The following is a 24073-nucleotide window of genomic DNA, read 5'->3' as shown; positions in this document are numbered from 1 at the left end:
CTTTAACTTTGTAGTATGAACGATCGAAGGAGAACGCTAGATGCAAAATAGATTGAATCAGACAGAAATGATTCAGTGGCGTCGAATCGCGCATGTGATTACTCACGAGTCACGCAGTCCGTCTCGGGCAATGCGACGTGCCTCGGTTCAATCTTCCCCACACCCCCAGTTCTACTGCCAGATCCCCCAAAGTCACTTCTACTCCTACCATATAGCCGACTGTAGCGCAGCTTGTTGTTCTCTCCAACTTTCCACAATCTTTTTTACTCTTTCCAATATCTTCGTTCTTTGACCCTTCCCATACACCTTAGATACCCATACATACAACATGCCGTTCGACACAGAGCTCACGAGGGCACTTGGCATCAAAGGTTCGTAAGCTCTAGGAACGCCGTGCCGTGTGACAGGAAACACCAAACTGACACATCGCAGTGCCCGTAGTCCAAGGTGGTATGCAATGGGTTGGATACGCTGAGCTCGCCTCCGCTGTGTCAAATGCTGGAGGTCTTGGAATAGTATGTGTTCAATCCTGTAGTGTCATTGTTCCGCCCATCTAACGTCTTCAAAGTTAACAGCCCTCACCCAACCCACCCCCGAAGACCTCCGCAAAGAAATCCGCCGATGCCGTCAGATGACGAAGAACCCCTTCGGCGTGAACCTTACCCTCCTCCCCGCCATGGTTCCTCCGGACTATGGCGCATACGCCCAGGTCATCATCGACGAGGGTATCAACATTGTGGAGACTGCAGGAAACTCTCCCGGCCCGGTCATCAAGCAGTTGAAGGCAGCTGGCACAATCATTCTCCACAAGTGCACGACAATCCGACACGCACAATCTGCCGTCAAGCTCGGCGTAGACTTCCTCTCCATTGACGGGTTCGAGTGCGCTGGACACGTTGGCGAGACCGACATCACAAACTTCATTCTCCTCAGCAAGGCGCGTCAAACGCTGGGTGTTCCCTTCATCGCGTCCGGAGGTTTCGCAGACGGCCAGGGTCTCGCTGCCGCGTTGGCACTCGGTGCTTGCGGTATCAACATGGGCACCAGGTTCATGTGCACAGTCGAGGCGCCCATCCACCAGAACATTAAGCAGGCGATCGTAGACGCACAGGAGACGGACACAGAGCTTGTTCTCCGAAGGTGGAAGAACACTTCGCGACTATTCGCCAACAAGGTCGCCAAGGCTGCTGTTCATGTTGAAAAGACCAGCACAACCGGAGAGTTCAAGGAGGTTGCGGAGTTTGTCAGCGGGAAACGGGGACGACAGGTGTTCCTCAACGGTGATAAGGACTTCGGTGTAAGTTTTGGCTATCGCATTTTATCTTCTGTACAAATTGCTAATCCGTGTAGGTTTGGACTGCTGGTCAGGTCATCGGTCTGATCCACGATGTCCCAACATGCAACGATCTCCTTGAGAGAATCGAGCGCGAGGCCGTCGAGACGATGCATGCCAACCAGGCTCTCTACAAGCATGATGGCGCTGTTGGAAAGAGCAAGCTATAGATTCTAGATTCTAGACATCAGCAATTGTATATACATGTTAGCATTACCACGCCATGAGCATTTTTCAATTCAGGAATTTCAAGGGTCTCATCATCCGCTGATCTAAGTTCAAGCATTTCTTGTGCGGTCCTCTCTCTATTGATTTTATTAATTACTCTCGAAGCTTTCACCAGTACGATACTCCTTTTCGAGCTTCCCCTTCCCCAACTTCCTATCTCTCCGCCGCTTCAGTATTCCGACCATACATCCTGGTACTCTGCGACCCCTGATCAAACCAACGCCTCCAGTTTTCGTGATCGACACCAATTGAGTCACCCGGTAATCTTGATCATAGTACGCATCTTGAAGAGCATTGATCTTCGCCAACGCTTCTTCTTTTGTCAGTACAGTTGACTGCTCGGTCTCACGCTTCCTTCCGAACACGCATTGAACTCTCGACAACATTCCTGGCGCCTTTGGTTCGGATACCGTTGACTTTGCCAGTCTGTCCGTCGATAACGAGGTCCTTGTTCCCCCAATCGATCCCTCTTTCCCGTCTTCCCCGTCCTCCTCCACTATTTCGGAGAGAATGGAACCAAGCAAAGATTGAACAGACTTCCCGTCCGTAGAACAACTCCCTCTCGACGCCTGCTCCACTTTCACCGTCCGCAACCCGAACTCATGAACCAACAAATCGTTCACCAAATTTCTCGCCAACACCGGAACAGGCACATACTCATCCTCCCCACTCCCCATCCAATAGCTCGCACAGCTGCCAATCGCATAGATCCGCTCACCCAGACACGGCCTCTCCACACGCAGCGTCTCCCCGTCTGTAAGAACGCGACCCTCCGAATTGAGCATGGACCGCGGGAGGAAATTTGTGTTCGGTATCCCGCCTGTCGCGCAGATTATCATGTCTGCGTGCGTGGTGGAGTCGTTGTTGAGGATGCTGGAGGAGGTGCCGTCTGGGTTTTTGGTGAGGCTGACTTGCCGGATGTTGTGGATGACTTGCACGCCGAGTTTGCGGAGTTGCTTTTCGGCTTTTTGGGCGAGGGTTGGGGGGAGCTTGGTGAGGAGGCGGTCGTTGCCGGATAGGAGAGTTATGCTTTTTGAGGGGGCTGGTGATGGTTTGTGGGATGGTTTTGGTGGGTTGAATAGAGTTGACTTTTGGGTTTGTTCGATGTATGCTGGAGGCTCGTCTTTGTCTTCGAAATGGACTTTTCGATCGAAGATTTTGATGGACTCGTGTTCTTCGACGGCGTATTGCGGAATATTCTGGCTTGCCTTTTCTGGCTTTTTGCTGGACTTTCGTTGCTTGTTGAAGTACAGAGCTACTGCGCCCGCTGTCTCACAGCCAGCAGACCCGCCACCGACAACGACGATCGACTTTGCGCACTGTAATTGCCGTTTTGCTTCTTCAATGACTACCAGTGTCTCTGCAATCGTTGGTGGTAGAACATATAATTGATTTGGCACCGAGCTACCAGTAGCGAAAATGAGTGCATGATATGGGATGCGTGACGTCCTGATCTGCTCAACATTCGAAATTGAAGTCTCGTTACACGTTCTCTTAGATCCGTCTGAGCTGACTGAAAGGGACCTTCTGTCACTCAGATCATCTTGAATTTGAAGTTCTACCGCGATGTGTCTAGCACTGGGTTCAATGGCTATCACATTCCCCTGCACAAATTCGAATTGAGAATGGGGGTATTTGGCGAGTTCTCGCCGAATATCAATAATGCTGTGGGCTTCTGGTGAGATTGCGGCAGACAATATTTCTTGCGAGTGTCTAGTAATGGATCCGCTCCGAATATAGATAGGTAATGGATTGACTAGTATCAGTCGATAAGCTGGTGCACCGTCGAACGTGCGTAACTCCCTAAGAACATTTTGCAGGATGTAATGTGATAGTTCCAATCCAGCAGGCGAGGCACCTACCACTAAGATGTTCAGAACACATGACGACATGGTAAAAGAGGAAGTCAGGTAGTAGGTCCGGAATGCGATAGTAGGATGTGAGTTGTTTAGGGTAGTAATCAATCGCGGAGGCAAGCGCCGTGCTCTGATACATGTATGTGATTTAAGACCTATTGATAAGACATTGTTAAATGTATGGATCGAGACATGAATGCGGGTAGCAATCGATACTGTGCATTCCTACGAGCGTATGTTTAACTTTGGTGAAACATTCCTACGTTCGGGCCAAAAGGATGTCACAGCCGGGGAATGCACATGAAGCCCCTCAGTTCCATTCTCGAAACTCTAGAGGAAGAGACCCAGAGCAAGCACGTTGAAAAGGCCGTAATGAGACTTTGAGCAAATAAATTTAATGTTTCATTTGAGAAAAGTGGTGGGAATGGGTACGTGGCTGAAGTACCCTGAAGAATATCCACGTCAACAACATAAACAACATGCAGTCTCCCCAAGTTCAAACCCGGACCCCAGAGCAAAATGGTAGAAACATAATGAGATGTACACAGATTGCTCGTAACTAGCGCAATTCTGGTCTAATATTCAACCAATGGCGTTCAGTGTCGAACATAGAAAACAGCATTCGAAATGTCTCGTCTCGTCTAGCTAGGTAGCCATTGAATCGCTGTAAGAATTTTCCAAAGCGCGCTTCAAATATCCAGAGGCGTGATCAACTCTTCAAGCTTCTAGAGTCAGCATACCCCATAGTCACAGGTAGTACGGTCGGAACTGTACCGGTGGTAGATCGCCAAGACTTGATGCTGCAAAGGCCCAGGATACTGGACTCGGTGGAGGCTGGGGTGGGGGTGAAGGAGGGTCTGCTCTTGAGAATTCGTTTGCCGGACCCTGTTGCGAGCAAAGGCAATGCACAGAGGCGGCTCTATCCATTTGTGGTTGTCTATGCATAACGTATCCGCGTCGGAGACAAGGAGAGCGGGTTGAGCAAGCAGTAGGTTCCATTTATTTTAGATTGGGCCAATAAGATCAGGCAAGCAAGGTCACTGAAGAAAGGATAGAGATAGAAGAAGAGCCTTCAAGCATAGATCCCAACTCTTGCTCTGGCAATTGATGAAGCTTAAATATCATGTCGCTTAATAGCTAGCCAGGGCAGGCCCAGCTTGCAATCGATGTCAGGTTTGGCAAGCAGAGTTGCAACGGCCCGCCCGGCACGACGGAAAACGCTGAGCAGACATTGATACGTCCAGGTCACATATGGACAGGAATGAATGTGTGATGTAGTGGGGATGGTACACAGCGGGGTGCTTCGAGCCCCTAGACCATAGCCCATGTAGAGCAATATTGGATTTCTGATTCGCCCCTGAGCAAGGTACGAGAACGTGGTGATGTGTACAGATGAGATTCTCAGTGTGAAATCACACCTCACAGAGCGTGATGAGGCGTAAACAAAGCGAAACTGAGGCGATGTTTGCTGGCAGGGACAGGCAGATCAGAAACATCACCGATACCTACTGATTATATGGAGGCGATCGGTGAAGGAGCTGGTCCTCAGTTACTTCGTCGGCCAGTTTCTTTAGATCAAGGGATGGATAGACCGTTCATCTGAAGTGACAGCAGGATGATCAAGCAAGCAAGGCACATGTAACGTCTTTGGATGAAGTCGTGCAAAGCTGCCAAGGCCACCGATTACATAAGCCTGTGACGCCCGCTAACTATCCTCTCCACCTCTGAACATCCACACAAGAAACTATACCGCGTACGTTTGGTCGACCGTTGCAAGATACGCTGCCATTGCAACCAAGGAATTATTCCAAATACGAATCTGTGTTTCTGATTCCCCTCGGCCACCTTTGTTTATCCGTCGGAACATCGCCGCGCAACCTCATGCGAGCACCCGCAATGAGCTTCACTTGAAGACTAAGTAGGGCTGGCCATAATATATCCAGCTCTGCATCGTTGTCATCTGCTACAACTCTTGCGCTCTCTCCTTCTCTCTCCGGCTTCCCCGATTCGTCGCCTCCTCGTAGACTCCCTTCTTGGTAACCGGTTTCCACGTCTCGCAACGCGCTTCACATTACACAACATACCCATACTTCGCTAAGATGTCGACCTCGATCTGGAACCCAGAGAATATCCGAGATGTTGCGGAATCTGTAGGGATCGCATCACTGTCGGACAATATCGTTGATGAGCTAGCACGCGATGTCGACTTCCGCTTGGCTCAGGTGCTGGAGGAAGCTCTCAAGTTCATGCGACATGGGAAACGGACAACCTTGACTACGCACGATATATCTCACGCGCTCAAGATCTTGAACATTGAGCCGCTGTATGGTTATGAGGCTACCCGTCCTCTACGGTTCGGTGAAGCCTCACTTGGCCCTGGACAGCCCTTGTACTACGTCGAAGACGAGGAGCTCGACTTTGAGAAGCTCATCAACGCGCCGCTACCTAAGGTGCCTCGGGAAGTCACCTTCACAGGTTCGTTCTATCCATTTTTTTTGGTTGTTAATCTCCCTCTTGCGATCGTGGACTAATTTGAACAGCTCACTGGCTTGCCGTCGAAGGTGTGCAGCCATCCATACCCCAGAACCCCACAACAGTAAACCATGCAGACCTCTTGCCCAAGGGTCCCAACGCGAATCAACATCTAGCCGCGGCCAATGGCTTGGATAACGTCAGTGTAAAGCCGCTGGTAAAACACGTCCTTTCCAAAGAGTCACAAGAGCTGTTCGCGAAGCTATCTTCTGCCCTCGTCGACGAATCAAATCCGGAATGGCAGAACGCTGCTCTGGCATCTATCCAAACAGACCCGGGCATCCACCAGCTTACAACCTATCTTCTTACTTTCATTGCTGAGAAGGTGACACACAGTATGAAGAACTTGTTTGTCCTTCGCCAAATGATGCTCGCTACCAATGCGCTTCTCAGCAACCAAGCGATCTATCTTGATCCATACGTCGCGTACATGGTCCCACCTGTCCTGACATGTTGCACGGGCAAGCACCTCGGACCTACCACCCATTTACCCCCTTCCAATGCCTCGTCGGAAACTCTGAACGGCAACGGTGCTAATGGCACCAACAGCACTATTCCACTGGCGCATTATGATGTTCGCGACATCGCCGCCTCCATTCTCAGCAAGATGTGCTTGCAATACTCATCTTCAAATCAAGGCCTTAAATCACGGATAGCAAGGATCTGCTTAAGGCAGTTCCTCGACCCTAACAAGCCTCTAGGCACTCACTACGGTGCTCTAAACGCCCTGCAGTTGATCACCGGTGCGGAAGGAATCAAGATGCTAGTGCTACCAAATCTGAAGATATATGACAAGCTACTGAAAGACGCATTGGCTGACGAAGTCAAGAGGCCTGAGGGGGAGAGAGTCCTTGCTCTGATCTTGAAGTCGTTGGACTCGTTGGAGAAATTACGAGGACCGACAAGAGCGAATGGAGTAGCAAACCTTGAAAGCTTGAAGGAGCGCCTGACAGAAAGAATCGGCGAGGTGGTGGCAGAGAAGATCGTCTCAAGTGGCCGATCATCCGTAGCTCAGGTCATTCTGGAAGCAGATTTGAGCTTGTAGCTGGCACGTGAATGAGACCCCGATTGGCCAACAGGTTTTGGGAAGGACGGCGTCGAAAGGAAATATCATGATACCAATGTTCATTCATCCTACATTTTTAGTATTCAGAATATATCAAACCTCATCTGTTAGACTGGGTTGTATCAGCATTTGGAGACCAGTGATGATTGTTAAAGAAAACATCTGATCCGTGACAATTAATATTATGAGATATCCTCTTCGACCGGATTCCAATCACAAGCACACATCGCCCTATGGATATCGGCCTGGCAAACAGCCCTAAACCACCAATACCTCCTACATTCATCCGGCCGAGCCAGCAGCTCATAATAATCCCGTGCAATACCACCTTCCAAACACGCTATCTCCCTGACACAATCAAGATAGTAAAATCTGTCTCGTTTCATGACATCTGTATCCCTTCTCTCCCAATCGAACGCCGTGAATCCGGGGCAAATCTGAACTGGTTCATGCGTGAGAAAGCGAGGATACTCGGCTGCGAATTGCAGCGGAACCATGTCGGCCCAGCCGAGATCGAGCACACTGCGAGCGAGAGTTGAGTGTCAAAAGTCTATATAATAGAATGGACATCATACCTTTTCACATTAAACTCCTCGTCCACCACGATGTTGTTAGGACTCAGATCCCCATGGACGAGTACATGAGGCGCATCATCGAGGTCCGGTAACCAGTATCTCTCAATGAGGCTGAGTTGTCTTCGACATCCTTCGGCGTCTCCGCCTCTGTATTCGTTACGTTCGGCTCTCTGTATCTTGCGTTTGATTATCGCTGTAACAAAGTCTCTTGCCGGGGGGCCTGCATAAACGTCAGTGATGTTGTTTTATTGGCTCCGCGGAAACTACTGGCCATGTTTCTGAATCTTCAGGAGGTCAATCGTGACTCGGGCGATTGCGCGGATGACTCTATTCCTATGTTCGACCTCCACAGGGACGTCGTCCGTCCAGCGAAGCGTAGTTCCACGCGCCTATTCCAGCGTAATGAATGGAGCAGGTATAAGGTCGTTCCCCCTTGTCGCACATCCAATGACCTTTTGAAAGCCTGAGACCCCGGCACTCTCGATAGCCTTACGGAAATTTACTTCTTTCTCCAAGACGTACGAAGACCCCTCCGTGGGACTGTGTTGGATGCGCATGCATATTTCCTTTCCGGCGTGATCTCGCAGCGCGAAGACGGTGTTTTGGCCGCCAGCGTAGGGGTTTCTTTCGGTGTCTAGGATGAACGAGCAGGCTGAGCAAGGCGGCGTTTCTGTGGGTGGTTGAGCCTGCTGGCAGATGTGCTTGCGGACGTTGAAGCTGAAGTTTGGGAGGATGTCATACCAGGATTCCATGAGGGGTGGTATTTGGAATTAAATCTACGAGGAGGATAGAAGCGAAGGAGTCACAGGTACAAGGCAAGCTGCGCTGCTGTGGTACATAGAGTGAGACATGGTAACGAACAATACTTTAACACCACGAATTTAAACATCGATTTCTCATCTGCGAGCAAGGAAATATGTGAAGTCAGTCTGGTAATCGACAGACTCAATCTATATTAATAACAAGTGAAAAAGAACATAGAATTATTTCCAAACAACTAAATATAAGGATATAGCTATTCGTTCAGTGAATCCTGATGGAGCACATACACAAGGCTTATTGGTGTAGCTCGGCTCCCCCACCGCCGTCATTTAGGAACCCACGACGTACATGCATGACATTGAATTTATCAAGCCACCTATCTATGTACTCAAAAGACCACCGTCTCAGGGTAATGTAGACATTGATTCATACATCTCCAGTAAATGTGGATTTCAGATTGGTGTGCTTCTACAACAAGGTCTTGACAATACAGGCAAGGCACCGCTTCTACTCCGTCCACACGCTCAAGAAACACGCACCTTCTGCAAGATATAAATCATCCTCATTTCCCCATGATCCTTCAACGTCGAACACATAACGAAAACATGATTTACCGAGACGCCGTCTTCTAACCCAGCAAAGCCCCCCTTCCACACATTCGTCTCGGACAATTCCAATCTTCCGTCTCCTTTCACATCGCAACGACCAACCAGCCCCGACCCTCCGTTGCTCCGTTCCTCCCTACGCACCCATGTACTCCATTCACTCATACTCTCCCTGTAACTACATCATACGCTATGTCACTCGATCCGATCCGACCCGTTCCGTTTTCATTTGATTTGAATCATAATTTTATTATTTGCATTTACATGGTGGTTTTCTATTTTCCTTTCTTGCTCCCTTCGTCAAGCCACACCCCTCCTCACGAGTGTCTTTTGGCAAAAGAAAGAGTCGAACTCTCTGGCCGCACTCCACATGGTCCCGTCGGCCGTACAAATGCCATCGCACACGCAAACGCAAAAAAACCGAATAGATCAAACAACGAACGCCGCCCAATGAGACACGCCTTCACGAGTTCCTCCCCCTCCTCTTCTTTCCAGCCTTTCGAAAACATGACAAGAGAAAACGGGCACGAAAGGAAAAGAGATGGATGATTGATGAGATGTCGATAGCTGTCTGTCTCCTTGCGAGTGCCGCCGTCTATGAACAAGAACGAGAATTAGAGTAAGATTATACGGGAAAGAAAGACTTTTCATGTGTGGCATGGGAAAAGTGAGTATGGAACGGCAAGGAGACTGAATTTCGACCGTGAGAGCAAGGTGCGGATCATCGGAGGGAAAGAAAAGGCGTGGAAGAAAGGTGGGTGGTGATGTTCCGTGCGATATGTTTATCGCCTGTTGAAGTTGAGGTAGCGAGACTGTAGCAAGAGTTAGTCGATGTTTCATCATTGGTGTTTCTGTTCGGTGGGGAACACTTACAGCAAGGAAGAGGATGATCAAGTTCGATCCGATGAACGCAGTGAAGATACCGAAATCCCTCCAGCGGTTCTTGAACTCGTAGCCGAGGGGCTCGTAGAACTGGTCGCCGACCTTGAAGGCGCAGTACTCGCACATGTTGGTCGCGTTGTTGAGGAGGTAGCCGGGGGCGCCGCTGGAGAAGAAGTCGCTCATGTAGGAGCCGCAGTCTTGGCCGTCGGGGGCGGTGAAGCGGTTGAACTCCATGTTCGTGCAGGTGACGGGGAGCTCGTGCAGCTCGGTGACGATCATGCCGCCGATGAGGCGGGTGAAGGGGTTGAGCTGGTAAAGCCAGGCGCGCCAGAAGCCCGGGATCTGGGGCTTGGGGATCGTGACACCGCAGAAGAGCGCGAAGATGATGATGACGAAGGGGTTAACCAGAGAAGAGATGAAAGGAGTGGGCGTGAGCGCAGCAATCATCTGACCCAGTGTGACGGAGAAGATTTCAGTGATCAGGATGATGAAGAACTGGTATCCAGCACGGGAGGACTCAGAGTTCAAGCCAGGAATGTAGTACAAAGGAATGAAGAAGCAGACGGCGCAGAGAACGCTGTACGGCATCTCAGCAATGACCATGGACAGTGCGAATGGGAACGTCTTGTATGCCTTCGACATTTGCTCGCGGTAAGAAATCATACGAGCGATAGCGTACTTGGGCTCGACCTGCGCGAGAATCAAAGCGGGGAGAACGGTGACCTGGAAGATGATGAAGACACGGTACTGGAGCGATGAGCGGGAATCGTCGAGCTGGAGATACATGAGACCAGTGAGCAGGGCGATGATGACGTGATTGAAAAGACGAGTGAAGCCGTAGTTGGGAGTTCGCCAGAAAGAGAGGTTCATGCGCTTATTGACGAGCTTGATCTGGTGCCAGAGTGGAGTTGCGTATTCCTTCTGTACAATGGGCTCGGCGGAGCCGACCTCAGCAATGCGCGTATCCTTTACACGGAGGATCTCGCTCTTGACCTCAGCAAACTCTGGCGAGTCCTTCCAGATATCGGCCCAGTCCTTGTTTCCAATGCGCGGGGAGGCACCTGCGCCTATAGCATCGAGCATCCATTCGGCAGGGTTGGCACGAGGAGGGCAGTCGGCGCCGTTGCGGTGGAAGTAGTCGATCAGAACGTGTGCGTCCTTGCCGATGTCACCGAAGTAGACACACTGTCCACCACGCTGGAGGAGCAAGAGGCGGTCGAAGTTCTCAAAGAGGGCGGAGTTGGGCTGATGGATAGTGCACAGAATAGCCTGACCAGCGCCGGCGAGCTTACGAAGGAAACGGACGATGTTGAAAGCACTCTGAGAGTCAAGACCGGAGGTAGGCTCATCCAAGAAAAGGAGGAGTTCAGGCTTAGCGGCAAGTTCGACACCAATAGTGACACGCTTTCGCTGTTCGACAGCAAGACCGGTTTCTGGGTCTCCAATGATGGCATCGGCGATATCCTCCATTTCCAAGAGGGAGATGACCTCCTCTACGTAAGCGTATTTCTCCGACTGCGGGGTCTCAAAGGGCTGGCGAAGGTCGGCAGAGAATCGGAGTGCCTCACGGACGGTGGTTGCGGGTTCGTGAACATCGAGCTGCTCGGCATAGGAGGTTCCACGCTGGAAAGCGATACCAGGCAGCTTACCATCGACGAGCTTGTCACCAGAGATGACACCGATGTTCTTGCGGTTGGCGAGCACATCGAGAAGAGTGGTCTTTCCAGCTCCGGAGGCTCCCATGAGGGCAGTGAGTTGACCAGGCTTGACGTAACCGAAGATGTTGTTGAGGAGACGAAGATTACCGGAGGGAACAGGGACGTCGTAGCAGAGGTCTTCCCAGGTCAGGACGGCCTTGGAGGTGATGTTCAGATCCGAGTTCGAGTCCGTATCCGCACTATCCTCTTTGCGCTGCTTTCGTTCCTTCTTCTCGCGAAGCTTGTTGTTAAGGTCCTTCAATTCCTTGTTCTCCTTGACGAAGAAGGTAACAGTACGGCCACCAGCGCCCCACTTCACGTACTCTCCGAGGAAAGCATTGGCGAGGAGGAAACCACCGATGAGAACCATCATGATACCCCAATTGCGCCAGAGGTCCTTGGGGTCGTAGCTGAAAGAAAGCTTGACGTAGTCGGTTCCAGAAACAAAGTTAGAACCAGAAGTGCTGCCGGGGAGAGTGCAGACCTGATGGTCGAGGTCACCGTAGCCAGGTCCAGATGGGATCAAGTTGCTGCCAGCACAGGTTAGATCAAGGCGACCAAATTCGTTCATCATCAAGGCGGAGAAACCAAGACCAAGGGCGTTGATGTAAAATATCCATCTCAGCCAAACTTGTTCGGACTGCCACTGAATGAGATATCCGGAGGTCAAGACGAAGAGCGTAATGATGGTAGCCGCGAGACGGATAGCGACATCAAAGTCAGGGCAAAGACAACCAACAGTTCTGAAGAAGAGCGTCATAGCGAGGTATCCGGTGATGATCATGAGTACGAAGATGAAGAAGGCGCCAGCATCTCGGACAAGATTAGTCATGAAGTACACAATGATACTAAAGACCAGAATCTGAACCGATGAGAATAGCAGATCAACACCAATCTGCGCGATCCAAAGTGCAGACGGCCGATGGAAAGTGAACGCGCGATGTTTGTTGATGATCGGTCTACCCAACATAGTACTGGCTAACTCAGAGAAGGCTTGGAAGGCATTGAAGAGAAGAGCAATGAAGAGGACACCACCACGAGTGAAAGCGCCTTCAGACGTTTTGGGGAGATCCAACCAGACGGTACCAGTGACAATAGCAATGACGATAGAAGTGATCCAGGAGACAACCAGGGAGAATTTGTCCTGCCATTTGAGCAAGAACTGACGTTTGGCGAGAGCCCACAACTGCAAGTAGAAGGGAATGGAGTAGACGGATTTCTTGGAGGCGTGGCGTTTGCTGTCCTTGACGGCGACTTCAAAGTCATCGTAGACGTGCTTCTCCTGTTCCATGCGGCCGCGGTACTCAGTCATCTCGGCATCGACGCGAGCGGCAATGTCTGACTTTCGGAAAGCTTCAGCAAGCGCTTCGGGAGTGCTGGGAACATTCTCTTCACTGCGTCCAGCCTTGTACTCTCGCTCGAATGGATCTGTGCAACCAGTGAGATAGTCAGGTGTGGTTTGGCGGGGCTTCTCGAGGAAACCAAGACCCTCGAAATATGCGCGGGCCTCTGTCGCGGGTCCAAAGTAAACCTCACGTCCACTGTCAATGACCAAGACCTTGTCGAAACAGTCGTAGATGTTTTCGGACGCTTGGTACAGGGATACGAAAGTCGTTGTCTTGTAGATGTTGGTCAGGACGCGAAGCGAACGGGCGTAATCGACGGCTGTAGAAGCATCCAGACCACGGGTGGAATTGTCCCAGCTGACAACGGAAGCGCCCGTAATCATGGTCTCAGCGATAGAGACACGCTTGCGCTCTCCTCCCGAGACACCACGCACAAAGGGGTTTCCCACGATGGTGTTGGCGGTATGCTCAATGTTGAACATCTTCAACATCAGGTCGATGACCTTCTCCTTGAATTCGGTTCGGGACAGTCCAGCAGGGCGCTTTCCGGGAACCTTGGTCTCCAGGGCGAAATCGAGGGTTTGCTTCACGGTCAAGGTTGGGTGGTGGTTCTCATCTTCCTCGCAGTAGACTGCCTCGCCTCTGTATCGCTTCTCAAAGAAGGCGCTGTCGAATGGTCCATAAGCGACGTCACCGTCGACCTTGGTGTAACCGTAGCGCTGGTTGCTGATAACCTTCAAGAAGGTAGTGCAGCCAGACCCCGGGCGTCCGAGAACCAAGACCATCTCACCAGGGTTGACGACACCCTTAAAGTTGTTAAGAATGTCGAACTCTCTGCCCTTCTTGCCCAGCCCAAGAAGGCTTTGGGCTGTCTCGAAGACATTGAAGAAAGAGACAAACGCATCAGGAAATGTCTATACAATTCGTATTAATTAGCGGCAGTTCATTGTGTGCACGGAGTATGTACGAATCCTGAATAAAATGGTGACTAACCTTGACATAGTTCTTGACGCCACCAATGCCGCTGACAGTCAGACCATCCCACACCACACCAATGCGCTTGGATTTTATGCCAGCGGCCTCCTCCTCGTCACGATTGCCGCGCAGGACGGCCTGCAGGTCGAATGGTTCGTCAGAGGAGTCGTCGGAGGCAGGAGCCTTCTCGACATCCTGGGAGGCGGTGTTCTTGTGGCTTTGGCGACTCTGCACACGGCTTATCCTACGCGAGAGATTACTCGTCCGCGAGAGCTCGCGGTTGAGCTCAGCGAATTCGGCCTCGGCGCGGGCAACATTGACCCCGCCTTTGACATAGGCAGCATCGGTGCGCTTTTCGCTGTGGGCTTCGCCGGCAGTTAGGTCGCTGCTGGAGACGGTAGAGATGCTGGCACGGTTGCGCTGGTGGTGTGCGCCGGCGTCGGTGGTGCTTGGGTGTTCTGGGTGGATGGCCTCGTAGGTGGGACCAGATGGCTCCTCGCGGTCGGTGGAATTGTTCAGAGGAACATTGGGTTTCTCCATGTCGAATATGGTGCTGCAAGGCGCACCCTGCCTGTATCGTGAACCTGGTTGCGGGGAGCTCTACGTCAGGCTGATTGCTGACAGACCGGTTGTACGAGGTTTGGTATAGTAGTATTGAGAGGTACTGCAAGTCGCTGGTAGAATAGGATAGTATGTACGCTATGCTATGTACTGGTTCCGCCTTGTCAGGATTGTAACATGGGAGAGGGAATGACGGTGTATGTCAATGTAAGAAGGTCGAAGAATAAGATGAACAATAGTTCATTGATTAAGGTACGAGTTGGTAGGTAGGTATGTAAAGGCTTGGTTGGTCGATATCAAGAAAGGCGACCACCGAAAAAGAAAAAGAAACTTATACCCCAAGACGCAGCCGACGAGGCAGCAACACGGTAGTTAGTGTCGATGGATGGAGGGAGAGAAAGAAAAAGAGAAGGGGAATGGGGAATATTTAGTATGAAGTATGTTTGTGATGGATGAGCAAAAAAAAAGGTAAAGTACGGAGTAGAGTTTGGGGGTAATTAGCCCACTTTTATTTCCCTTAACACCGCTTTGGGCCGATGCCATTTGCCATGTGGGTGGTGGGTGTGGGTGTTTGCGTGTTGTGCCTGTTGTTACCAGTGGTGCCTATCTGCTCGTCTCCTTGTCCATCAATGGTCTAGTCTACTCCTCTACCATAGGGTTACGACCTTACGATGCGGCTTAGGTAGTTTGATGATTCATTTAGGCAAGGAGAGACGCTCTACAAAGTGGGTCGGTTTGCCTATAGCAACGACAACCGACAACGGACCAAATCGTCGAGGGAAGACAAGGGCTGACACTTCAATGTTCTTGGCCTCGTCCTCCTAGTCCCATTGCCGTTTGGTTGCAAGATGCGGTCAGGGTCAGCTTAGGAGGAGATGAGAAAGGAGAAAAAAGAAAGAGAAGAGAAGCGCGAAAATAACGTTATTCGGGGTACTAGTGCGAACCTAAGAGGGAACAAGGGCGAAGATAGAAGGGCGTAGGGATAGATGATCGTCATCGTTGTCATATGGCAATGTGCAATTCCAATTCCTCAGCGGACACTTAACGGACGGACGAGAACCGATCAACGACTATGATACGAGAATGAGATCCCAATGGAATGGTAGGCCATGGGGCTACTAACTACTATGACTGTAACTATGACTTGTTGGGTGCCGAGCCCATAACAACAATGTACGGAATTCAAGTACGGAGTATGGACACATGAAAAGGGAGCCTCTCAAGCTTTTGTAGATAAGCGACGAGACGAGACGGGATGAGATGAGATGAGACGGAATCAGAACAAAGTAAGTATTATCTCGCAGCAACTAGGCCAAGAACGACAACCCGTGGATTGGCCAAGTTGGCCAAGTCGTCATCATGTACGAAGGGGAGAAACGGAGAATTGAAAAAGATATAAGGAGGAAGGGGAAGCGAGTCTTGATTACCTATCAACCAGAATCCATGAATCGGGCAGCATTCAATCAATCAATCAATCAATCAATCAATCGACTGCGAGGAATCGTCGCCGGTGCCTGGTCTAATTGATGGATTGCACTGTTGAGAATCTTTGCAATTGATCTTCTGTACAAAGTATATACACATAGTGCTGGGTATGCAGCTATCCTCTTCGTCTTTTCGTCTTTCGATTCCTTCGTCAGTTGTTTTTATGAGAATCCATTTCGGTACTTCGGCATTACTTGGTCGTACATCGATTGTACATCGTTTTGCGTACAACATCATTCATCCTGACCAATCAACGGATGATGTCCTCTTCCACATCACTCGTGACTTCGCGACAGAAGACATGTCTCCAATTGCAATTCCAATTCCGAATCCCGATTTCAGACAAATACCAACGTAGAAAATGCAACGAATGGCCATTCTGACAGGTGAGTCAGACAGTTCGAATCAAAAGTGCGGGATAAACAAACGTTCGGCTGGACACTGTGCGACGCGCGAGAAATCACTAACGTTACGTTCCATACTGCGCAATGAATTATACTTTCGGGCATGTCCTAGATCCAAATCTGATACAAGCAATTAATATCTGTACTCGTAATGCTAATAGTATAAATAAGTAATCAGCGCACCCGTTGAAGAGTGCACAATTGATTGATCATCCATCATCTCCTGCGTCTCAAGTTTTCAACCTCAAGAAGACGAGAATTGCACAGAACAGATTGCTTTGTACGATACACATTTAAGAGCCCCACCGGCTCCACCGTTGGAATTGTCAGCTTTGCGACAGGATTTACCCCATTGTGGACTAAACTCGTCCTACCCGGCCTTTGTCCTGTGCTACCGCGTTCCAGAGTCGCCCCCGAATTCTACAACTGACATCGCATTCCCCTTTGTCTCCATTTCAACTTACTCGCGCGCACACAACTTGAAGGTGAGACATTCAACTAGACTCGCGGGCAATTTCTACCGCTATCAGATTTACACTTGCAAATTCTGACGACCGGTTGGCCGGACCTTGGTTCCATCCACTCTTCTCGTCGGCGGTTCCCTTCCCATTGGATGGAGTGCCTGACTACCAAGTCGTCCCATTCTGGACAAATACCCCCTGGTTTCCTCCACAAACTCTTCGTTTGAACGATGAATGTCTCTTATTCCCGAAGTTTTGCCACTGTGAATCAAATCCACCTACGTCGAAGGCTTGCTACAAAAGCGCATTACGGGAGAGCTACATACGAGTTAGTTTATCCTCGCGGAACGAACAACACTCGCACTTTGACTAACCCACAATCTCTCTGGTTGCAGACAACGACAAGGCTGAGAAACCGAGGTCGTGCCGAAACAAAAGAGATGTCCTGTCCTAGACCTAGACTCGCGTAGTAATAACAGTAAAGCCATTATTGTTGCTTTTGCGCCGGTATCGTTGTATCTCTCAGAATGGCTCATATTTGCTCATACTGATTCTGCCCCAATAATCAACATGGACCACCACCATTGGCCAGTGTACGATCCAACACAGTATCTAAACCCTCAAAAAGTCAACTAAAAGATCCATCAACATGAGTGAACTTCGATACAAAAGCACTCATACTGTTAATTTCAAGAAGTAAGGGCGTCGGGTCAGCCCTTCCTACAACGATGCTCCGTACCTACAGTGTATGTACTCTGTGTGTACTCTGTTCGACCTTGTCTCGTTCATAGCTACGAGTACCCTGTCATATACCAACGTGTTCCCATCAGCCTCAATTTCGCAAAGTGCATCTACCATCGACCTGTCACAGTTGAACGATCGCATCCTCGGGTAATCGTGTCATCGTGCATACCGCCTTGGCTCCGTACAAGTATTCATTCGCATTCATTCTACGAAGTACTCGGTATATTCACAACAGATCCACCAAAATCCTCCCTCATACAGACCATCTTCAGCTCCAGGCTCCAGGATCATTTAGGTCGCGCATCTCGCCCCATCTCATCACACTTATTTCGAGCACATTATCTCGCCCCTCCCGCTCCCATCGCATTCATCTCAACGATCCTACCTATGTACCATTTGCCGAGTACCAATTTGACACCGCTCCTCGACTGATCCCTCTCCCATTCGCTGCTTCGTGCGCCCATATGCAGCCATTACATGTCCACACGTGCCTATCTCTCGGTTCCGTCCCGACAGGTCCTCATTCCCTGATCAGCCTGCAGGCCAGTGTTCCAAAAATATCCATCTCTCCGACCTCACCCCTCTACCCCGACCCCAGCTGCTTTCCATTCCACCACTCATGTCGAACAGCTTCAGACAATGCCATCATAACATCATCACTCGAACAGGATCAATACGAATATTCAAGAGTACGCTTGACTCAACCTGTCCGTTAGCCTCATACCGGTCACCATGTTGCCGTCGACGCCGACTCCGAGACTCTGGTCAGGGACAGCCATTGTCCTCTTTCATCCTAGAGATCTCTCGCACCTCCAATGAGCTACCCGAATTCAAGAGTTGATTTCTAAACAAACACGAGTTCATCACACCGTGGCTGGGCAGATCAATCGCAAATCTTGACAGCAAACAATCAAATCGCGTTGGCTAACCTCTTCTCCTAGCGGGCACCACCACCAGGCTGCAACGCCTCGTTCGTAAGGCGTACACACACCACGTTAATTCCATAGGTAACCCTTCGAGACCCGCGGGCGAGTGACGCGGTATCATGTGCGAAGGCGTTCACCACTTCCCGACTGCCGTCTTCTGTCACCCGTCACCGTCTCGCACCGTGTCCAATCGCATTCGTAAAGATGCCCTGAACCAAGCCGGCCGGTCGCCATGGGGGGGTAGCGGTGGGCATAATCCCTCTGTCTCTCTCTTTCCTCGCATTTCTTTTTACAAACGTGTTCTTCTTCGTTCGGAATTGTCTCAATGATGTATTTTCGGTGATTGGAAAGCAAAAAAAGAAAAAACCATACTTCCCGTATGACAATCTCCCTGCTGTTGTCTGTATAAATACAGACATGTGTAGACTTCATCCTCTAGTCAAACTAAACCACACTTCCCAAGCCATCAATCAATCCCCAGAATCAAACAAACAATCCCACGCACATTCGCAACCTCGAGAAAACCCAAATCTCTCCTCTCCACACCACCACCACACTTTCCAAATCCAAAAACAAAAACAAAAACTCAAAAACTCCACCTCCCGTTTTAACATAAACGACAATGTCCGGCTTCATCCCCCCAATCCGCCTCACGCCCTTCCAAGTCAGGAACGTGCCTTCCGCGGGCGGCAGCAGCAGCAACAACCAACACCCGTTCTTCCAACCGCAGAACACGTCGGCGAGTTCGCCCGCGTCGCAGAGCACGTCGAACTCGTCTTCTTCGTCCTCTTCTACGTCGACGAGCTCGCCGAACACGCCGTCCAGCAGGGGGTAGGTGGATGGATGGTGGGAGGCTCTCGACGCGACACTGAGCGACGGATCGGCGAAGAGCACACGATAGGGGTTTCTGCCTCGTATGGCTGATTCCTGGTCAAAACCGCACTTTACGAAAGGATTCAGAGAAATAGCGGTGCTCGTTCGTGAGTGAGTGACTGAGTGAGTCGGCGCGAGGCGTTCGGGGGCAGTGCAGGATGGTTTCTTTAGCTGTACCACCACCACATCCACTATCATCACTAGATATCACTATTCATTCGTTACCATATGCGCGAGGCGAAAACAATGCCTGAAGAATACAATAAAAGGAATGTTTCAATCCAGATTTGCGCCCTGGTGTATCACAGATGTCGTTCCGTCTAGACGTGCTCGAGACCCTCCACTTGCTTCTTTCATGTTTCCATCCCTATCATTGACGTTCAGTACGAGATGTCTTCTCTCTGTATTTTGAGTTTCTAACTATCTTTCTTGTTCTTGACATTTATGTCACCCTTATCCTATCCTTCAGTAACGTCCATGAATACACAAAATTACAGCAGTGAAACTACCTTAACCCCCTTATGCACACCCTCTCCATCGTCTTCATGCCATGCCGTAGCGTATACTCTCAACTCAGTCATAGCCGATAACTTTCTCACTGTATAGAAAGAGGAGACGAGGTGGTATGTACCCACGTATATCTCACACTCGAGCACTCGCTGGTTGGGTATTTGTTTTGTCGTACTATGTATGTATGCTACAGTACACTACACTATCCTCGAAAATACAATTACTTCCCTCTCACGACCCTACCGCGTCTTCTCACTTTCACGATCGCCGTGGTAGGTTCGAAGGTTATAGCAAAGTGAGAGAGGATGTACGTACGTACGTGCATAAGAAAAGTCAGGGAACGGATAATAAACAATAATAGTAACGGCACTTCACACTTCTCCAAAGAGACAAGAATGGGAATTGATTTCCTGATTTTTTTTTTTTTCATTGTTAGTTTTGGTTCTTTTAAGGTTTTTGTTAGTTGGTTGGATTTGGATGTTCATCTTCCTTGCTTCCCTTTGCTTGTCTCTTTTTTTGTATTGTTAGTCCAATCCGTCGATTTTGGCAGATGTAGCCATAAGTTTGGGGTTAAGTTTTGTGATTTTAAATACTTGTTTTGGAGGTCTCGTCGGAGGAGCGACTTGATGGACATAGTAGCTAGCTGCTTACGCCCGAACCATCATCATCCTCCTTCATCTTCTCAGAAACTGCGAATAAGAAGTGCAGTCCCAGTTCGAATTCCTACCGATGATATCCAACTTCAAACCACACAGCGGTCAGTTAGCCCTGTGTACTCATCATCATCTGGTATTTCGACGCAGAAGACGGAGCTCGTCATATTTTTACCCTCCCCATCCAATCCCCGGAAACCACATTTTGCACATCACCCCCCCATCGAATAACTTAAGGTACCTACCACATTGTAACATCGGTTTTTTGGAGGAAGGACGTCTTGGATCAGCTCATCTCACCTTCATTTCTCCTTAACAAGACATCATATGTATATGCACCTACTGTAACATCATCCAAGTGAGAGAGAGAAAAAGAATTGATATTTCAACACACGCAGCTCTTTACCTAATTCCTAATCTAACGCAAAAAACGCAAAATCGCACAGGAACAACAGCCTTGAATCACGAGAATTTACCAGGTTACCAACACCTGATTGTCCTTATTCCGTACCCTATAACGCAAAAATGAAACTCGATTGTCCGAGACGAATAGAAGGATGAAATGGAAATGGAAATGGAGGGGTGTGGGAGGGGGAGGAGGAAAGTGAAGATGAAGAGGATGAGGTAAGGTAAGGTGAGGTGAGGTAAGTAAAGAGTATATTTGTTTTCCCCCCGTTGAAGATGTTGGAACGCCTGTGTTGTAGTATACTGGTAACTGGTAGGAAATATATGTGTATGGAATATCCGTGTGTGGATGGTGGGGGATTTTCGTTAGATAGATACATGGTGTGAAAGATTGTTTTAGTGAGATGTTGAGATATCGAGGTGTGAATGTGGGGATATATTTGATAGAAGATGAAAGGAGGAGGTATCGCATTGATGAAGGCAAGTAGTAATATTCTCAACAGAGACTAAAAGGCGAGACGTTTAGAAACCGGTCTTCTCGTCCTTTGGTGAGAACGGCTTGCCAGTGCCGTTGACGACGGTAGTCGTAGGAGTACCATTGCCATTGATAGGCTTGAACCCCTGATGGAAGTTGTTGGAGCCGGCGGCACTCTCGTCTCCGTTCACGCTCTCGCGGGCAGCGCTGCCGCCATTCTTCCTACCCATCCTGTCGAGCCACGCCTCGGCGCTCTGGACGGTGCCGTCGACGACGGTCGTGATCTGTCCGATCATGTCGAGACCTTCCCGCGCGAATGCAACCATCCTGTTTGCGCCGCGGACCTCGCCTCCGCCTGCGGTCTCCTCGTCGCGGCCGCCAACAGCACCCTGCGACTGCTCGCCGTGACCGTTGCGTTGCTCGTTGGCGGTCCGAGAGGCGGAGGCCCAGCGTTGTGGAATCGAGAGCAGCTGTGTGCGGACGACTTGTGAGGCATTTTGTGGGAGGGCACCGCCTGCGTAGTGCGAGACGGATTGCACGACGCGCTGTAATGTTTGCCAGATGTCCGTCGAAAGCGCCTGCATCTTGTTGGCGATCTGACGAACGTGGGCGTCTTTGGCGGCAGCGTCTGAGTCTTGGCGGTGGAGGGCCTTCTCGTCGGGGTAGTCAGATTGTGAAGAGGAGACGGCGGATTCGTATTCCTCCAGTACGAGCTTCAATGCTCGCATCATTGAGTCTATGGATGTGGTTGCGTTGCGCAGCAGGCTGAGGCAGATCTTGAGGGAGCGGAGGGAGGTGTCGGATAGTGCAACGCCCAAGCCGGACGTTGTCATTATCAACTGGGTCGACCAGTTGACACGGCGGTCTTGTGATGTTTCCGGGTCGGCCTTTTCGCCCGTTGACTGCTCATTGTCTGTGTCGACAGTCTCTTCGTACTTTGGCGAGCGCTGGTCGTCGTATGCGGGGAGTGTCTCCGCATAGCTCGAATGCGATCCGCCTCTTGTGCGGGTAGTGAAGGCCTCGTCGATGTCCATGGCATCGGCCGTGGGCTTGGGGCTTCCTCGTCTGGGACGTTTGCGTGCCACTTCTGAGTCGCCTTGCTCGAGATCGCTGGGTCGGCGATGGACTTCGCCTAGATATCGACGAAGGTTCTTCTCCACTCCTGTGCGCCGGCCCACGGAAGATACAGTGTTGACTACCGTCGAGCCGATGTTGCGCTCGATCAGCTCGGCGCCGTATTTGACGAAGCGAGGCGAGTACGTCTTGGTTGTGTTATAGGCAGATATAGAGCCGTTGATGGTCCCGCCCAGCCAGGGATGATTCGATGTGATGAGCGATAGGAGCGGTTCTGGCTCTGCGCTCGCTGTGTCGCGAGATATGGTCATGGATCGGGACGCGGGGGAGCGGGCATAATCTATGTCACAAATGGGTTAGCAAGCGAAGAAGGCGGACATAGATAAGAGGACGCAAGGGAGAGGTTAATGGTTTATGGGTACTGGAAGGAACGAGGTTCCGGACCATTGGGCAACGGCAAACGGAGCACATGCTAGCAAAGAATGTTTCTTTCCACATACATCAACCACCGCGATCGCGAGCCGCATTATTGCACCATGTTCTCCAAGGAGACGACGAAGAAAATGAACAGCGAACAGGAAAGTACAACTCACCTGGATTCCCCAATCCTGACAATGCCTCCGCAGCGGCTCTTTCGTCATCGTCCATGCTCAATATGCTCGCTTCTCTCCGTCGGGCAGCATCATCGTGTATGCTCGCCACACTACCCGTATCCATAGGACTGCCAACGTCTACATCCATGCCCCCTCGTGGTATATTGTCCGGCACCTTGGGAAATGTCGCACTGTTGAGTGGAGGCAATGCCGCCCACTGCATGGCATCTCCCGAGTTGCTCGCGCCAAGATCTGCGAGGTTGGATGCATTGCGCACTGCAGGCGAGGCATTGGGAAGGTCGAGAGATCTTATTCCCGGAAGTCTGTCATTGTGCTGTGGTGGAGAAGGGAGAGCGTGTGTCGGAACGGATGGGAGGTTGAGGGACTCGGGTTCGTGCTGGATATAGGCCGGCGGTGGCGGGCGCTGCTGCTGCTGTTGTTCTCGTTGCATGATGTGGGAATCGTGTATGATCGAGGAAGCCTTATTTGTTGGCCGTGTCGTGACGTCGCGAAGGGAGAGGATGTGGTCCTTCGAGGATCGTGCGCCGAAGTCGAGATCAGATGTCGGAGTTAGAGTGTAGCAATAGTAGTGGCACGACTAAGATGGCGGATACGAGCATCCTAGAATTCCCAGGCCATGGCGTGGGGAAGAGATCGAGTGATGGGATGCGATGCGATGTTATTGTAGGAGCCGTGGTGGTGGTGGTGGTAGTATAGAGATGGGATCTGGTGATGGTGGTAGATGACGGAGGACTATTCTTCGATAGCGGCTCTACAGAAGGGCAGAGAGGGAAGATGGGAGGCGGATGAGGACGACAGAGACAGATGAGAAAAGGCGGGCGTGCGCAAGGTCGCAGTCAATTTGGTTCGTCAATCATCTTTCATATGACAGACCAAGAGTTTTTGGGGGATTGGGATTGGGGTTGGATTGGCCTGATTCGATTGGATTGATTGGGGGGGGCGAGAGGGGGGGGGAGGCGGAAGAGGCAGACGAGGAAGAGTAACTAGAGATTCACTAAGAGAAGAGGGAAACTTTGAGACGTGGAAAAAGC

The 24073-nt window shown here is 50.5% G+C and overlaps 8 protein-coding genes across 8 annotated transcripts; 3 read left to right on the top strand and 5 right to left on the bottom strand.

The window, feature by feature from the left end:
* Positions 1-184: 184 nt before the first annotated feature.
* BU24DRAFT_361945 (2-nitropropane dioxygenase-like protein) lies at positions 185-1590 on the top strand. Its single transcript, XM_033524165.1, has 4 exons — positions 185-371; positions 433-515; positions 569-1297; positions 1351-1590. Exons 1-4 carry the CDS (start codon positions 329-331, stop codon positions 1501-1503), a joined length of 1008 nt encoding a protein of 335 aa, XP_033389674.1. The 5' UTR covers positions 185-328; the 3' UTR covers positions 1504-1590.
* A 60-nt stretch (positions 1591-1650) lies between these two features.
* On the bottom strand, positions 1651-3453 carry BU24DRAFT_457316 (uncharacterized protein; the record flags this gene model as incomplete). The annotated part of the gene is made up of 1 exon (XM_033531530.1): positions 1651-3453. The coding sequence occupies one exon, from the start codon at positions 3451-3453 to the stop codon at positions 1651-1653; it is 1803 nt and encodes a 600-aa protein (XP_033389673.1).
* Positions 3454-5167: 1714 nt separating this feature from the next.
* On the top strand, positions 5168-7129 carry BU24DRAFT_416997 (TAF-domain-containing protein). The gene is made up of 2 exons (XM_033526601.1): positions 5168-5892; positions 5958-7129. The coding sequence occupies exons 1-2, from the start codon at positions 5517-5519 to the stop codon at positions 6992-6994; spliced, it is 1413 nt and encodes a 470-aa protein (XP_033389672.1). The 5' UTR covers positions 5168-5516; the 3' UTR covers positions 6995-7129.
* On the bottom strand, positions 7130-7581 carry BU24DRAFT_19415 (uncharacterized protein). The gene has a single exon (XM_033521736.1). The coding sequence runs from the start codon at positions 7510-7512 to the stop codon at positions 7198-7200; it is 315 nt and encodes a 104-aa protein (XP_033389671.1). The 5' UTR covers positions 7513-7581; the 3' UTR covers positions 7130-7197.
* A 292-nt stretch (positions 7582-7873) lies between these two features.
* Positions 7874-8466, bottom strand: BU24DRAFT_416993 (uncharacterized protein). The gene has a single exon (XM_033526600.1). The coding sequence runs from the start codon at positions 8340-8342 to the stop codon at positions 7980-7982; it is 363 nt and encodes a 120-aa protein (XP_033389670.1). The 5' UTR covers positions 8343-8466; the 3' UTR covers positions 7874-7979.
* Positions 8467-9622: 1156 nt separating this feature from the next.
* On the bottom strand, positions 9623-14555 carry BU24DRAFT_19386 (uncharacterized protein). Its single transcript, XM_033521731.1, has 3 exons — positions 13876-14555; positions 9831-13796; positions 9623-9769 (listed from the first exon to the last, which is right to left on the bottom strand). Exons 1-3 carry the CDS (start codon positions 14395-14397, stop codon positions 9740-9742), a joined length of 4518 nt encoding a protein of 1505 aa, XP_033389669.1. The 5' UTR covers positions 14398-14555; the 3' UTR covers positions 9623-9739.
* Positions 14556-18855: 4300 nt separating this feature from the next.
* BU24DRAFT_404347 (uncharacterized protein) lies at positions 18856-19362 on the top strand (the record flags this gene model as incomplete). Its single annotated transcript, XM_033525640.1, has 1 exon — positions 18856-19362. The coding sequence occupies one exon, from the start codon at positions 18856-18858 to the stop codon at positions 19360-19362; it is 507 nt and encodes a 168-aa protein (XP_033389668.1).
* A 1840-nt stretch (positions 19363-21202) lies between these two features.
* BU24DRAFT_19314 (Opi1-domain-containing protein) lies at positions 21203-23649 on the bottom strand. The gene is made up of 2 exons (XM_033521726.1): positions 23022-23649; positions 21203-22768 (listed from the first exon to the last, which is right to left on the bottom strand). Exons 1-2 carry the CDS (start codon positions 23470-23472, stop codon positions 21402-21404), a joined length of 1818 nt encoding a protein of 605 aa, XP_033389667.1. The 5' UTR covers positions 23473-23649; the 3' UTR covers positions 21203-21401.
* Positions 23650-24073: the final 424 nt, after the last annotated feature.

Source organism: Aaosphaeria arxii, assembly GCF_010015735.1.
Source record: "Aaosphaeria arxii CBS 175.79 unplaced genomic scaffold BU24scaffold_1, whole genome shotgun sequence".
Taxonomy (NCBI): domain Eukaryota; kingdom Fungi; phylum Ascomycota; class Dothideomycetes; order Pleosporales; genus Aaosphaeria; species Aaosphaeria arxii.
This window is presented reverse-complemented; position numbering and strand designations above follow the sequence as displayed.

Coding starts and splice junctions, on each gene's coding strand:
- BU24DRAFT_361945 (XM_033524165.1), top strand. CDS start 329: ATGCCGTTCGACACAGAGCTCACGAGGGCACTTGGCATCAAAG. Junction 372..432: donor GAGGGCACTTGGCATCAAAG/GTTCGTAAGCTC, acceptor GACACATCGCAG/TGCCCGTAGTCCAAGGTGGT. Junction 1,298..1,350: donor ACGGTGATAAGGACTTCGGT/GTAAGTTTTGGC, acceptor TAATCCGTGTAG/GTTTGGACTGCTGGTCAGGT.
- BU24DRAFT_416997 (XM_033526601.1), top strand. CDS start 5,517: ATGTCGACCTCGATCTGGAACCCAGAGAATATCCGAGATGTTGCGGAA. Junction 5,893..5,957: donor TCGGGAAGTCACCTTCACAG/GTTCGTTCTATC, acceptor TAATTTGAACAG/CTCACTGGCTTGCCGTCGAA.
- BU24DRAFT_19415 (XM_033521736.1), bottom strand. CDS start 7,512: ATGGTTCCGCTGCAATTCGCAGCCGAGTATCCTCGCTTTCTCACGCAT.
- BU24DRAFT_19314 (XM_033521726.1), bottom strand. CDS start 23,472: ATGCAACGAGAACAACAGCAGCAGCAGCGCCCGCCACCGCCGGCCTAT. Junction 22,769..23,021: donor GTCAGGATTGGGGAATCCAG/GTGAGTTGTACT, acceptor TTTGTGACATAG/ATTATGCCCGCTCCCCCGCG.
- BU24DRAFT_416993 (XM_033526600.1), bottom strand. CDS start 8,342: ATGGAATCCTGGTATGACATCCTCCCAAACTTCAGCTTCAACGTCCGC.
- BU24DRAFT_19386 (XM_033521731.1), bottom strand. CDS start 14,397: ATGGAGAAACCCAATGTTCCTCTGAACAATTCCACCGACCGCGAGGAG. Junction 13,797..13,875: donor GCGTCAAGAACTATGTCAAG/GTTAGTCACCAT, acceptor CGAATTGTATAG/ACATTTCCTGATGCGTTTGT. Junction 9,770..9,830: donor TGATCATCCTCTTCCTTGCT/GTAAGTGTTCCC, acceptor CTCTTGCTACAG/TCTCGCTACCTCAACTTCAA.